The following is a 15,286-nucleotide window of genomic DNA, read 5'->3' on the forward strand; positions in this document are numbered from 1 at the left end:
TGCCCGTCGCTATTCAATAATCGTTAAAATGGAATTCGTAAGAATTTCGATCTTCCCTCCTTTCTTCATTTCTTATTCATTAGTGCAAGTTTCTTTATTCCTTGTTCTCTTGATGTATTCAACAGCCGTGTAACTGCATTAACGTTAAACCTATTCGACCCATTTTAATCAATTAATTAAAAATATAATTACGATACGCACTGGGAAACGGTAGAACACTTTAAAGTATAGTACGATTCGCTATAAAAAAATCCTATAAACGCATTCAAAATCATGTGTTCGTTCGCCATATAATTTACGACGTAAAAGGAAAATGAAAGACAACGAAAGAAGAATATCTTTTACGCGAAACGAAAGGAAGAAAATAATCGTGCGAATTGAAATGAAAGTAAAACAACATAAACTGCAACAGATCTGCAAATTAACGATGATTACGAACAATTATTCGATTTGCAAGCGGTTTCCCCATTTTAAATGAACATGAATTATTTCTTTTTGTTTCGATTTTCCAGCGAATAACAATCAATAGGGTTGAGCCAATTAAATTTCCATTCCATAAAGTAATTCTTCAAATAAAGCTTTTGCTGATTCTCAAAAGTAGACTAGTTCTTGTTTTGTCTTTAGAATTAATGAGAAACAAAAATCGATTCTTGCAATTAGAAGCGTACGTGCTTTCTCGTTTCGCATACGACTTTATTAGGGTATAACTTTGTCATAACAAAGAAAGAATGAAAAAAAATGTGCAAACGAAGACGGTGGGACATTCGGCAGACATAGGACAATGGCCCAATCCTATGAGAAAGAGACTTGTACAATTATTGCCCACTTTTCAAGTTCGCTCTCACGCACTTACATGCGCGTAATATATTATTATATAATCGTTTGCATTGTTTGTAGATGGCGGATGTTTATGCGTATATGATTGATTTGATTATGTAAAGAAACGCGGTATGCATACAATCATCGAAATTATGCAAGCTATCCAAAATAAAATAGATATCATGCTGGGTACAGGATCTTCATTTTCATAGTTACATTTGTAAAATCGCTATTCCGCGTAAACAACCGCAGCCTAATTTCATTAGATTTGCTTTCTCTATCTCTATATCACAGTATTGAAAAAATGTTACGCGAAATTTGACACACACGATTATACAATCAACGGTACAACGGATTCTCACTGAATATAAACGCTGCATACAATTATTCACAATTGTTTTCTTTTTTTTTATTTTTCTTTTTAATCGGATATTCAAGTATCTTGAAAATAAATTCTCTGCTCTGCGCATCGCGTTAAATCGCTTATATACACGGCATAACGGAATGTATACTCTCTATTTTCACAAGTAAATGAAACTTTGATTAGAGTTTGTTTTTCTAAGCACAAAAACACTGTAGTCGATACAGAAACATGTCTCGTATTATCATGTTGTTGCGGATTTTCGTAATCGCACAGAAATCCGCATTCTACGTGATTCACTTTAGAACAAATGTTATTTAAATTTCGATGGTACCAATAGAAAACACAATTTAATCAATTTTAATTAATTAATTAAAATGATAGAAACGTTAGAACATTCATAATGTTGCATGGTTCGATAACAAAGAAAGAGAAGCTCTTCCGAATGAAATAAGAGAAGAAAGGTCTATAAATTCCATCATAAGATCGGTGAATAACGATGAACAATATATAAAACGAAACTAAGGGAATTTCTACGATTGTCCACTTTCAAATTCTAACTTTCCTGCCCATTAATACCATGATTTTATGAAAAAACGAAATATTATTCTATATACGTAGTACCATAAAAATTTAGATAGCATTTATGAAATTGTTTTCATTCACTCGTGAATATAGGGAGACTATTCCGTCGCCTTATCCTATATATTGTAATTATTTCAAATATATAAATTGATGAAGGGGAAAGAGAAACATACCATAGTTCAGAGAACCCGCTGTGTGACTACCGCGACGTTTCTTTACTAAAAGAATCACGGTACGGTACGTCACTAAAACATGTCGGCAGTAAATTATACAGTTCTTTTTACGGCTCGATCCCATCGACGCATGAATGCGACTGGCTAGGAAATTATGCGTTTCGGATGGCCAAGCTACCTCATTTTCTTAACGTTTCCAGATTCCTCGCTCTCGGCTCACGACTCGATGGGTCGATTGAATTGAGCAGCCAAACGACGTTTGCTCACAAATACTGTAAACACGTAATTTACTATTGTACACAAATTTAATTGGATGAAAAATGAGGAAATAGATACTCACACTTTGTAGGAGTACTGTGCTTTTCCTTATCGTTACTACCATCCGTGTTACTGCTATCATCGGTATCATTACTGTTGATCGCTGCCTCTTCCGTAAAGTCGTTGTAAACTCTCTCCTGGCCATCAACGGTATCTTCACCGGTACTACCCGATGACATGTTCTTCTTTGGAGTTAAAGCTAGCGAGGGAAGCGGCAGTTCGGAAGGATGCGGAGCGACGACCAGGTTTCGCTTGAACGAGAAAAAAGGCGACGTGCGCGGATTTAAAGGATTCGCTGTGGCGGACAATAGATTCTTCGCTGGAGATAGTAAATTTGAGATACTGTTGTCGGACACGATTTGGTTCCAAGAAGAAGGTAACGTTAACGGAGGGACCTAGGACAATAAAAAAGAGATAAGATTATATGAATAAGTTTGTACGAAACGTTACCTTTACCTCTACATTAGTAGTATCTTGAAGATATGTAAATTTCGTTGGACTCATCCAAACGGATGAATCCCATTCGTTCTTAGCCAAATTCTCCTATAATTAAAAGAAGACAAATATGTAGTTGAGGATATATATTTTCTGTAGATTGAATGTCCTCATAAATGCGTAAGATCCATAGTCTAAATATAATTGAAAATAAATATACCTCGGGTGGCGAATCCGGTTTAGGAGGTGGAGGTAGATAACCATGCAGTATAATTGGCGTCCGTATTATACTCCTCAAGAAGTTCTCGTTTCCCTTTTCTTGGAACGACCAATTCACCGGCTGTTCCTCGGAGTTGGACGTTTTCCAAGACTTATCGACCTCTTTCGACCACGGATTGGCTTTCTCCGTCTGCTTCCAGGAACCTTTTCGTTCATTATCAGCTTCTTCTGCCTTCCATTTCGTTCGATCATCCAACGTCAACGAGTTGACAGAGACGTTCAACCGTGAGGACGAATCGCTCTCGGTCGACTCGTTACTGGAATCCGTATCCCGTTGGGACGATGTTGCCGCGTACGCAGGCGGTAATGCCATACCAACAGCTATTTTATAACATTTTACATTAAAGAGAACGTTCAGAACATTTCAACTCTTGTTCGCAATTATAATTTTACATACCGGCAACTCTCTTATTTAAATATATGATATTCTTCTTCCGCCGCGAGAGTTTCAACGTCACCGTGCACGGTAGCGCTTGGAGAAGCGCAGCGATCGTTGGAAAACCGTAGTCCGCAGGCTTGCAATTGGAACCGATCGTAGAGAAGTATGCTGTTTCAAACTGTGAGAGCTTCAACGCTCCACCATAATTCATCATCACGCGATACAAATTACAGGCGAAACAGTGTAACGGAGTCAGTTCGACAAACTCTTCATCATTCGTTGTAGTGAACTGAAAAATCGAATATTCACATGATAGATTTTCTTAATATTAATTTTGTACTGATTAGAGGTATGCGAGGACCCGATGGTCGGAACGGCTCGTCTCGACATTTTCAGGTCTCCTCTGGTACTGATCAAATAATATTTACTCGAACCACGTTGGACAAATTTTGCTTTATCTCGTCCACGTCGCATGATTTCGAATAATACTGAGCATATAACTGTTGAAACTCTTCCACCAGCATTTTGTGTTGCGGTTTATCCATCAACAATCGGCGGCATTCTAATATCAATTGCTGCAAGTGAGACTTATCTACTATCATAACTACCGGTCCAGTTGCTAAACACACGATCTGAAAAATTATAATTCATCATTGAATTGGAGTTCAATAAGAAAGATAATATTCAAGTAACTTTCAAATGAATTACCTTTATGGTGTCTTCAAGTTTCTCCATGAGTTGCAACACAGATTTACAATCGAACGCTTCGGGTTTCAGAGCATAGCCGAACTCGCGTAAGAAACTTTGTGCCACGTTCGCCACGCTTAGACAGCCTTTCGATTGCGCGATCAGTTTTGATATCTGTTCAGAGAGTACACGGAGTCCTTCCTTTTCTGTTAGAGAGACTAGTCTTTCACCAGTACCATCATCTTCAATTTTCACGATCTCAGGTATAGCTTCGAACAGCTCGATTAGTTTCGTGAAACCGTAATTAGATACGCGACATTGATGACCGAAGTGATGATGATACGATGGAACGAACGTGTTAAACTGCATTGTACATTGAGGCACGTGCCGTAATAATTCTATGACCTAAGTAAAAATATTTAATAGATTCATGCTCTCTTCTCTATAGTTAAATACAATGACTTCAATTAATATTTGAACACACTTTAAAGTAAAGATTTTAACAAATAGTAAATTTTTTCCAATTTTTTGTTATATGTTATATAATAAACCAGACCTCATACAACCCAAAGAAAATTAAATTGATCCAATATTAAAAAAGTTAGTCCGTTTTGAAATGTGTCCGAATATTAATGGGAATAGCTGTAACTTCTGTACCTCTAAAGCGAACTGCTTTGTACGCTCTATCTCTTCTGGGGTTTGCTCTCGTTTAGGAATAGCGATTCTCTTATCTCCTCCGCTGATCGTGGTAACCACTACAGTATTTTCTGATACCTCGCCAAGGATGTCTTCAATCTCGCAGACACCGTAATTGACAATATCCCACGGTTTGGCTGTAAAATATTATTTCTATTCGTTGTGTTTTTATAATTTCTAATAAAAGTTAGTAAGAAAGATCGTCACCTATCACTCTAGCGTAAACGCTCGGGAATTCTGAGAGTAAAACTTGTTTGCTAGCTTTCGACTTCAAAACTCTCAATAAGTCAGATGTGAAACGACGAACCTGAGCTCGGTGAGATAGCGTAATCACGCGGTTGTGTCCTTCACCCATCACCTAAACATTAATTCTTCATTAATTAAAATTCTATAAATTTGGAATTAGTTAACATTAAGACGTTCTTCGTTTCATAGTTCTTGATATAAATGCTGGATTTCACTTAACGTACTTGCACGGTATGCGACAGAGCTTCCAACAAGTCGATCAATTTTGTAAATCCGTAATCAGCGACTCTACATTGCCTCCCGAAATGATGATGATATGCGGGTATGAATCGATTGAACGGTAACTGGCAGTGTGGCGCAGTTTTCAGAAGATCGACTAGTTCGCGACTGAACAGCGCTAATTGATTAGCCAGCGGAGGGCTCACACATTTGTTTTCTGAAAGTACGACAAAGGAACATTACAGTCTATGAAGGAACTTAATGAAAAGAGCAAAATTTTCATACCTTCGTGACTATTTTCATGCGTCTTATTTCCAGTCCAGATAAGATGCTTTATGCTGCCGATACCTTGTTTCAGTTCAACGCAGGATAAACAAGACACTAGGTGCTCCAAGGGAACTCCATCTTCTGCCACTTGCAATTGTTCCTTAAACTCGGCTTCGTAACAAATTGGCAAACTGAAACGATCATATAAAACTGTGTAACATTTACTTACAAAGAAGGGACTTTGGATTACAATTTCTTTTATCATTTAAGCACTACATTTACTTGTGAGATTTTCATGCACTTTATTCTCTGGAACTACAATTTGTTTATAAATGCATAAAACCTACAGTCTGCTTATCACTTAGCTGTCATGTTCATATTACAAATTATATATTCTTTATTAGAAGAATACGCACAAACCTTTACATTTGTTCTATACCTGGGCAATGGTAAACTTCCATTGTGCGTAGTTAATAACTGGTGTATACGCGGATCGAGGAGCTTCAAAGAAATTTGCACGTTCGGAAGAGACGCTACTTTTTGCTCAGCCCATCCTTTGTACCACGGCTTTATCGTATGAACAGTACAATACGGTAACTCCAATTGTTCCTCCTAGAAGTTAGAAAAAGATATTTATCTCTCATTGATAAACATTTCACATGTCTAAGTAATGTAGTTTGCAGTGTATCAGAATTGTCAAAATAATCGCTTTAAATAATCGTCACAGCTCGTCAACGGTGCGGAGAATCGGAACTCAATCCTTACCGATGAGGCTCGAACTCGGCTTGACGTCATCACGAATTTATTGTAGTGAAGAATTCGTTAAACACCGACCCTCGATAAAATACATGATGAAAAGTTACCTGAGTAGTATTACTGAAGCACGGCGATGGTGTGTTTCGGTGATCCGGATTAAGAGCCACCATACGACCGTCGGGATTCTCCGTGATCACGCAGACGTCTTTCATCTTGTACAATTCAGACACGCTGATGGACATCAAGAAACGGCTCTCGTACATCTGTCGAAACTTGAACAGCGGCAGCTTATGCTCGGGTACTTCTTGAAGCAGCATGACGATTTGCGCCCGGACGATCTGAGGACTCGCCCTGCCGCTGTGAGCGTACGCTATTAAAATACGTTTGTAGCCCACTTTGCGACGATGCAACTGAGAGATGGCGTACTGAGCATCGGACAACGTAGATACTTTGACGCTCGCCGCGTAATTACCATCGGATTGCGTGAAAATGGAGATGTTCAAAACCTGAAAATACGATCTCAGTTGAGATAGCGTCTTATTATTTCATTAATCGTTAACGTACCATCACGTGCTCCATGAAAATAGAGGCGAGCATGTGTCGCATCTTTTTTGGATTAATACTTTGGTCTAAGTTAGTTACTTGAAGTTCGATCGGTGTGCATGGTTCAATGTTCGTCGACGTTCCGTTGTGATTATTTATCGGATTAAAAAACTTCTAGTACATGAAATACATAAATTATTGCTTAAGGAAAACAGACAAAGACTACTATGTTCTTTTCTCAACTATATAACTTACCTCGACTTCTTCGCTTTCCGTATCACTGGGATGATAAGATGAAGTATGATTATTTTGTTGATTTATCTTTTGTACTGTGTTTTCGTAAGGTGACGGGGTTCTGGTACTTCGCACAGATACATTCTGCTGCCCGTTCCACTGATTCCGCTCCCGGGCTTGCAAATCACACATTGGAGATGGACTTCGGCGTTTGAAACCCGATTGAGAATGCGCTGGATGCGATGGACATTCACTGACTATTTACGATATAAAATTATGCACCGAAGATGAAGTACACCTGATCCTCCTTTTACACAATATTTCTTTTACTCGATACGTTTTCATCGTGTAAAAGAACGGCCCAGTGTATTTTATTATAATAAATACACATAAATTGCTAATAATTTACTTACTAGATCCGTTCGAATTGGCGGAGGCATTCAACGGAGGATGTTGTCTCGAAGTAGTCCATTCCACTGATTGAACGAAAGGACTCTGCGAGCCTTTGATGCGCCTCAACCCCTCTGGGGTTCGAGGAGGTGGATTATTTACAACTCCGTTATCCCGGGGCTGCGGGATGTGAATTCTCCTACTCAGCACTTTCGTCTTTTCCACCTGAAATCAATACATTTGTAAACATTTCGTAGAGTTCAAAAAACATTATAATACAATGAATCTCGTACTTTGTACTGCTCTTCCCACATGTGTCCAAACTGTTGAGAACCAGACATTTGCCAGAACAACGGAGATTGGACCCTTGCAAGCTCATCGTAAGATCTATTAAAAGCTACATTGCTGTTATTCGAATACGGCCTCCCAACGAAAACGGATGCAGATTGAACCATTCTGTGAATGAGAAAAAAGAAACTTAATTTTTTTGAACGTTAGAGACGATTTCAAGTTATATTATATAAAATCGTATCAGATAAGATCAAAGCTTTCTCGAGCTCATTGCCCGAATCAGTCAAGGACGACGTCTACTTGCGACTCAAAGGCTCTACCCTCGGATGTTTCATCATTATTGCGAGACTAACAATTCTCACGTTGCTTCATGGATACGGATTGATAGAATGAACGAAAAAACGAATCGGTTACCCTGGTGGTCCACTAATAGGTGCGCAATGAGGGTTCCATCCAGGATACGTTCCGATAACCGGGGACGGCGATTGATAGTGTGGAATTTGAACGGTTCTTGTACCGGTTAATGAAGCGCCCGCGCTGTACATTTCCCTTGGAGAACTGGTTACAATCTCGGACTCACTAACCGTACCGTCTCTGCTCGCAGAATCCGCTGTAACAACAAAAGTATTACGTTTATAAGTAGATTGCGGATTTTATGCAATTACAACAAAATCGAATGTGTAAAAATGATAAATGGGACATATAATCCAGAAGATAATTAAAAATAACAAAAGCTGAATGGATATTTCAACGTTTAAATGATCGAACAAATGTTTATGTAAGATACATGTTTTAAACTAATACCATAAATGTTTTATTTTAGATAAAGATCCACGGTTCATTTATAAGTTTCTAAATCGATTGAATCATTATTACTTTTAATAAGGATATCTTAGAGGAAGAAATCAGTAATGGAATTACCTTGAACCTTCTGGAAGCTACTCCCCTTCTTTTTTTGAAATCTAACAGAAATTTTCGAACCGAGAACGATCCTCCCATCCATACGCTTCTGAGCCCTGTGAGAAAAAAGTCACATTGCTATCAGCTAAACGCGGCTAACTGTAATTATCGAAGGCCCTACACATAATCAATCCCGTCTGTATATGACCTTGAAGAGTTCAATAAACACATTTGCACAACACGAAATCAGGCGATTATTGATTTCCCGATGAAATCTCGGTGATACAACGCACTATATTAAATTCCACTTTTGATGTTACAATAATATTTTTCATTACGTCTTACCTTACATATTAATAAAATCAATTGATAGCGTCAACATTGTAATACGAATAGATAATACAATGGAGTAAAACAATAAATAACAATAAGTGTACCAGGGAAAAATGACAATCTTTTTAAAACACTAATTACAACCGTACACATAAACGAAATTAAATACGTTATACTATTCGAAGTTACGATCTTTCTACGGTGCCGCTACGTTCGTTACATTGCTGATTACCTATTTAAATTCTTCCTTATTTATACGTACATCCCTACCATTGTAAGCATCGTTTTTCATTCAAATTCAACGGGCCAACGATACGTTCGTAAATAAAACCGACCTATTGGTTACGAGTACAGCGGGACATATGAACATTTTGCCTCCAATATCATATCAGTTTAATTGTTAAACCGATCCCCAATCATTTACGATTACAAAAGAGATGTATAAGTGAAAATCCAGATACCTGTCTGCGAAGGGCTTGGAAGTAAAGCGTATGATCGCCGTGTTCGATTGCATTTCCATTATTCGACCACCGCAACTTTCGGATAATTGTTTAAGATAATGTTTTACGGACATAACATCTTGATCTTCCGGTAGATTACTAATTACGAGATCATAATGCGTAGTAACCTGAAATGAATTTTATCAAATAAAACACGTACACATGCATGTTAATCAATTTATACATAAACTAATACTGTACGAACAATTCAATTCGATTAACATATACACTACATGCTACGAACAAAGTAATAACGATCACATGTAGATGGAAATAAAAAGGCGATCACGATAATTCTTGAAATATTTTATTTAACTATAATTTCTACATCGATACAGATATCGTTATGAAACTTAACAGACTCTTCCTACAGGTCTCTGCAAAGTTTCATTCAATTCCTTTCGTTAAAACGAAAGTTAATGCGATCTCAAGCAAGTGATTTATTGAAAATTGAATAACTATTTTACTCTTTGGTTTTTTAACTGCAGTTACTGAACCGATAACGATATCGTTATGAAACTTTAGAGACACTTGGATAGAACCTTCCTAAAGATCTCTCTCAAGTTTCATTCGATTTCCTTCGGTAGGATGAAAGTTATTGCAATTTGAAATCAGAAATCGTTATTAATAATAAAGTAATGCACATACTACTTGGCTTTTCGACTGTAATTTCTACATCGACACAAGTATCGTTATGAAACTTTAAATTTTATTGCTAAATGATGCGATTATTATGTCTAATCAAATGATTATATAATTTTATTGCTAAATGATGCGAAAATTATGTCTAATCAAATGATTATGATAAACGCCTGAATAACAATTGAATAATATGTAATATTACCTGTATGGGCAGAGATTCCATGAGTTCCAAGAAATCGTAATGCTCGTTGGCACAGAGTATCAATGCCTCAGACGTGTTTTGCATATGTAAAAGTATCACATGAATTTTTTTCCTATAACGTAAATCGCTGAGATCGGCAGCAAAATTAATATCGCCGGATATTAAAATCACAGCTGCCGGGCTACCGTGGATATCGGCGAACCTCCTAATCGACTGTTTCAGTTTCTCATCAGCCGCATTTTTACACTCCCTAGCGACGTGTATTAAATTAACCTGACGAAACATAAAATGCTTATTTTATTACAAAATCGTATCAATAATACTGAAAGCTTTAACATCGTCGAAGGGCACTTGCGTACTTGAGCATTATTCAATTCTTTCACAACCCGACTGTTCTCTTTTAAAACGTCGCAAACTACAATGAATTCCGCCTCTCTGTAACCACTAAAAAATTTCTCCCTAATTACTTGCGTCGCGGCCATGGCAGACCTTCCTTTTGGTACCTGTAATCAATTGGAAAAAGTACATACAACGAGATTTAGCGTGACAAATGTGATACTAACATGGCAGTTTTCTATATCCCAAAATACGCCGATGGGTGGGAGGTACGTTGGCAACGATGAGAAATTGACAGGGCTGTCGTGATGTGAGAAGGAACAATGATATTTATAATGACTGAGCAGCGGCGAAGTAGATGCTGCATTCTCAACAATAAGGCTATCTTTGCTACTGTCCAAATCACACAGCGATTGAGATACACTGGCTTCAACATTGTTGTGCGACGACACTTTCTCAGCAGACAATAGTTCTATCAGCCTCTCGTTCAAACCCTCGATCTCGTCCTTGTCACTTGCACAAAGTGCATGGTAATCTGTCTCTTGGTCTGCCATGTGTTTTAAAGAATCTCATATAGCATCCCACTACAAAAGCTATAAAGAGAATTCACATAAGTAGGATCAAAATTATTCTGCAACTGTGTAATACAAATTCACACGTAAACTTAATCAAAGACAAGAGATAGCACAATGTTAATTGATAATATCTATTAATTGCGTTTTGTATTGTTACTCAGTAGATGATACGCGTTATCAATGACGTTATAATATAAAAAAAAATAATACAAATGATACATTTTTAGAAGACGTAATACAATGTAATGTAGGAAAGCGACGTTACCTAAAGTATTAACCCATAATACAGTTTGAAAAACTATGAGTTTGTTGGTTGTGCATACAGGACGCAGTCGGACGTAAACATGAAACGCGATCTCTCAAAGAACGATTTTGAAAAAACTATGAAACAATCGGTCAATCGAGATCCCGAACAACACGCGCATCGTGCCTTAACGCTCGAATTAAATTTATCATATCAGAAACAGGAAGCAAATACGAGGCAAATATACCGAATAAAAACCAGCATGCAGCACTATGTATACCCAACTACCTCTCCCGCTTCTTACGCAGTGCACGACGCATCCTGCACAATTTGGGAATAGTGACTGATAGTGACTTTAGGTCACTATAAAGTCAGATTTGAAATTTTTCGTGTTCACTGTTCACTTCACTTTTTATTTATTTATAATAAACGTTTACAGTACTTTTAAATACTTCTCTGCCCTAGTCATTACTCTCCTCGCATTTCACAAACAAAATTATAATGCAACGTTATTAAATTGAAAGAAAGAAAATAGTAAACGGGATCGCGTACGAGAAATGATATTTAAGCTTCTTCAACGTGAGTAAAAGAATATGAAAATAATTACTTAATTAGTTTTTGGTTAAATTATTATACATATATACACACAATGAAACTGCATAAGTCCCTTATTACACCTGTTATTAGTCTTTTGTTCACGTAAATAATTATAATGATGTGAATTAGAATGCAGATTGCAAGAGGCAGAAGCAGAAGTCGTAGAAACTTAAGGTGTGTACACATACTATCGTATGATTAAGACTGCGATTGAGGCAAATAATTATTCATCAGCAACATTTATTATAAATTAGCTACGAAACTTTGAAATCGAATGTACGAGTACGAACAAGGTATTGAACTTCCTTCAATTAAATTGTGTTATATTACTGAGGAAGCTCACGTGGGTCTTTACCTGCCATTACCCACGATCTTCTAAGTAAGATCGTGTTTTTACCACTATATTCCTCAGATTTCATGATTGTTGCTGCGCGGTGAGCTCTTGCCGAGTTACGGTTATGGTTATTTCAAAAATTTCGATAACATGGCATCGTTAGACGACGACTCGTTGCACGTAATTAAATCGTCTCTCACCGATGCTGTAGAAAAATTGGAATGGGTTCCTCTATCCCTCACCTTCGTCGAATACCCACAAGGCAAGTGATCTACTTGTAATTCAAACTTTGGATCCGGTGTCACACTTTTCAGCATTCTATAAAAGTGTTCTATTCTAAAAAATATTGTATCGTTAATGAAAATATGTATGCATTTGCATTCCCCAGCCGGAAATCTAATCTTTATTCATGTTTGTTCATTCAAACTTTGTACATATGTTTACTAAAAATAACGTCTGATTATTTATTATGGAATATTGAGAACTCATATGGACCTACTTTGATTCGCAGGTGATTACATTGGAAAATTTTTAGCTCTGATAAGCTTAGTGCCCTTCGCTATTATAACAGGTTTTGTAACGTTGATTCTCTTTAGAAGAGATTTACACACTGTAAGTATAAGCATTTTCAAATCTGTTTATATATATCATGAAATTGTTTTCTTCTTCCAGATCAACTTTTTCAGTGGTATTTTAATGAATGAATGTATAAATTTTATATTGAAACATACAATCCGCGAAGCAAGACCAATGAACCGAGCGACAGTTTATCATGAATATGGCATGCCTTCGATGCATGCACAGTTCATGTGGTTCTTCACTGCATATACCATACTTTTTGTATGCATTAGGTAATACCTTTCTGTATAAAATAAATACCTACATATGAGAAATCTATAAAGAGATCAAATTCCATATACATTTATCTGTGTTTATCCATAGATTACATCATAATAATAACAGCAGTGTATTAGAAAAATTCTGGAGAACTGCATTCATAGCTATTTGTACAATTGTTGCTATTATAGTCTCTTACAGTAGAGTTTATTTATTGTATCACACTGTTTCCCAAGTTCTATGTGGTGCATTCTTAGGCATTCTATTGGGTACGATATGGTTCATAATTACATACGCAGTACTCACGCCAATTTTTCCAATCATCGTTTCATGGTAAGTTACAATTGAAACTAACATGATGTATCTATCATGTTTCCATGTTACATGCTGTCACGTTTTAAGGCGGATATCGGAGTATTTGTTGCTGCGCGATACAACATTGATTCCAAACATCCTCTGGTTCGAGTACACGAAAATTCGTACAGAGGCGCGGGCACGTTCGAGGAAGCTTGTATCAATGAAATCGCAATGACGACTGATGTCTGGCCAATGGGCTGACAATAAATGAAGGACGGATACGGAGGAATCATTCTATCACTCATTGGTTCTTCAACCGAACGAGAACTACAAATGTTCGGCTCGATTACTAATTATTGTTGGCGATCGAGAATCTCGCCAATGATTTTTAAACGCAAAAGGTATTAGTACAAATTTTTCATACGAATTTCTATGTTCCTGACGGTGGAACGATTTTTCTGTAAATTATTTATGACGCGTATATTCAATGATTATTATTATTATTATTATTATTATTCTCTGTTGACTTTTATGATATATTCTTAATAGGGATAACGTGTCTTTTGCTAACATTATTTTCCAGTATAATAACATTGTGTTCCATGTAAAGACGAAACATTGTAAGTTCGTAAACCGCGTTACTTCATTTCACTAGTGCAATAATGCAGAGTACATTAAATAGCCACTAAATAGGTAGATTGAATTTAGTTCGGCTAATTGTAAGTCTACGCATAATCAGTAGAGATCACTCTAGATTCAAATGCATCTTACATTCGATTGAACTGTCCTTCTTGCATTTGTTCTTTTTTACTGCTCATCTTTTATAATGTATTCAAGTAAAAAGTGCTCTTCTCAATTTTTGTATCATTTATCGAAGTCGATGCACATGAAACAGACATTCTTTCAACATCTCTACGATTATTTCTCATATGCATCAACGTAAGAGTCAAAAGTCGATGCCAGAGATACGAAAAGTTGATTAAACCCTAAATAGTTAACGTTGGAACGACAGTACGTAAACAGTTTTAGAAGAAATTCCGTGAGCTTCGTCGTGACAGTGTAATACACTCGCTTTTGACTCTGGTCATATGTATACATGTAGTTTTGTGTACTGTTCTTTTTTACAGTACACCCAAGTGAATAATATTAGAATACCGATAATTAATAGAGTCGCGAACGAAAAGACATATGTAACACGCGGATTAGCCAGCAATGATGTAAGGAATTAGCATTTCAATTGAACAGGGTGTCTCATTTAAATTTTATTATACTAACGCGTTGCGTGAGAAATTGATCGAATCTTTTGCATCTATCTAATAATAGTTCTACTTAGTATAATAATCTAGATTTAAGTGTGACACCGTCTTCGAAAAGTCAAACATCTTCGATTGTTTGACCTGTTCGTTTTCGAATAGCTTAACTTATGTTCGTCTGTGGATTCGTATATGAACTCCGTTCGTTTCTAATGGGAAAAAGAAAAATGTAACAATACAACATCATCGTTACGTTGCTCAATTTATGTGTCGTCATGATAGCAATTACAAAGTTTGCCAGCAGAGTGTGAGGAAAAAGATATTACGATTCTCGGGTCAATGCGAAGTTATAATGTGAATATGCAATAGCATTTTATAACGGAACTTGAAATAAAGTTAATGCACAGTATGATGAACTCCTTGTGTCCGTGTGTGTGTACTTACTTTCTAATCGACTTCCTTCCATCGTTATTATATAAGATTTTAACTCTAGCTGTCAATCACTGACTACTGTTAAAATTATTCTGCGGATTTTTATGCAAAATAGACTATATTATC

General features: G+C 36.7%; 2 protein-coding genes across 9 annotated transcripts; one reads left to right on the forward strand and one right to left on the reverse strand.

Annotated features, from left to right (window-relative positions):
- Positions 1-6: 6 nt before the first annotated feature.
- Positions 7-12,514, reverse strand: Marf1 (meiosis regulator and mRNA stability factor 1-like protein). Of its 8 annotated transcripts, none has more exons than XM_026817514.1 (24): positions 12,363-12,514; positions 10,819-11,184; positions 10,615-10,758; positions 10,256-10,528; positions 9,373-9,539; positions 8,600-8,694; positions 8,093-8,288; positions 7,681-7,843; positions 7,411-7,612; positions 7,019-7,254; positions 6,785-6,937; positions 6,328-6,726; positions 5,904-6,076; positions 5,483-5,655; positions 5,203-5,414; positions 4,940-5,090; positions 4,694-4,869; positions 4,058-4,441; positions 3,778-3,981; positions 3,368-3,638; positions 2,912-3,291; positions 2,713-2,799; positions 2,279-2,651; positions 7-2,210 (listed from the first exon to the last, which is right to left on the reverse strand). In XM_026817514.1, the coding sequence occupies exons 2-24, from the start codon at positions 11,143-11,145 to the stop codon at positions 2,155-2,157; spliced, it is 4,995 nt and encodes a 1,664-aa protein (XP_026673315.1). In that variant the 5' UTR covers positions 11,146-11,184; positions 12,363-12,514; the 3' UTR covers positions 7-2,154. The 8 variants fall into 8 exon arrangements, with proteins under 8 accessions (XP_026673315.1, XP_026673318.1, XP_026673317.1 ...); XM_026817517.1 differs by lacking the exon at positions 12,363-12,514 and adding an exon at positions 12,059-12,133; XM_026817516.1 differs by lacking the exon at positions 12,363-12,514 and adding an exon at positions 11,699-11,786.
- Positions 11,957-15,144, forward strand: LOC108629743 (dolichyldiphosphatase 1). The gene is made up of 7 exons (XM_026817521.1): positions 11,957-11,989; positions 12,137-12,300; positions 12,420-12,603; positions 12,853-12,953; positions 13,014-13,192; positions 13,284-13,511; positions 13,581-15,144. The coding sequence occupies exons 3-7, from the start codon at positions 12,492-12,494 to the stop codon at positions 13,708-13,710; spliced, it is 750 nt and encodes a 249-aa protein (XP_026673322.1). The 5' UTR covers positions 11,957-11,989; positions 12,137-12,300; positions 12,420-12,491; the 3' UTR covers positions 13,711-15,144.
- Positions 15,145-15,286: the final 142 nt, after the last annotated feature.

Source organism: Ceratina calcarata, unplaced genomic scaffold (genome assembly GCF_001652005.2).
Source record: "Ceratina calcarata isolate Rehan_Ccalc_2016 unplaced genomic scaffold, ASM165200v1 scaffold586.2, whole genome shotgun sequence".
Taxonomy (NCBI): domain Eukaryota; kingdom Metazoa; phylum Arthropoda; class Insecta; order Hymenoptera; family Apidae; genus Ceratina; species Ceratina calcarata.

Coding starts and splice junctions, on each gene's coding strand:
- Marf1 (XM_026817514.1), bottom strand. CDS start 11,145: ATGGCAGACCAAGAGACAGATTACCATGCACTTTGTGCAAGTGACAAG. Junction 9,540..10,255: donor TGGAATCTCTGCCCATACAG/GTAATATTACAT, acceptor AATTCATTTCAG/GTTACTACGCATTATGATCT. Junction 3,639..3,777: donor ATTTGTCCAACGTGGTTCGA/GTAAATATTATT, acceptor TCGATTTTTCAG/TTCACTACAACGAATGATGA.
- LOC108629743 (XM_026817521.1), top strand. CDS start 12,492: ATGGCATCGTTAGACGACGACTCGTTGCACGTAATTAAATCGTCTCTC. Junction 12,954..13,013: donor TTAGAAGAGATTTACACACT/GTAAGTATAAGC, acceptor TTCTTCTTCCAG/ATCAACTTTTTCAGTGGTAT. Junction 13,193..13,283: donor ATACTTTTTGTATGCATTAG/GTAATACCTTTC, acceptor GTTTATCCATAG/ATTACATCATAATAATAACA.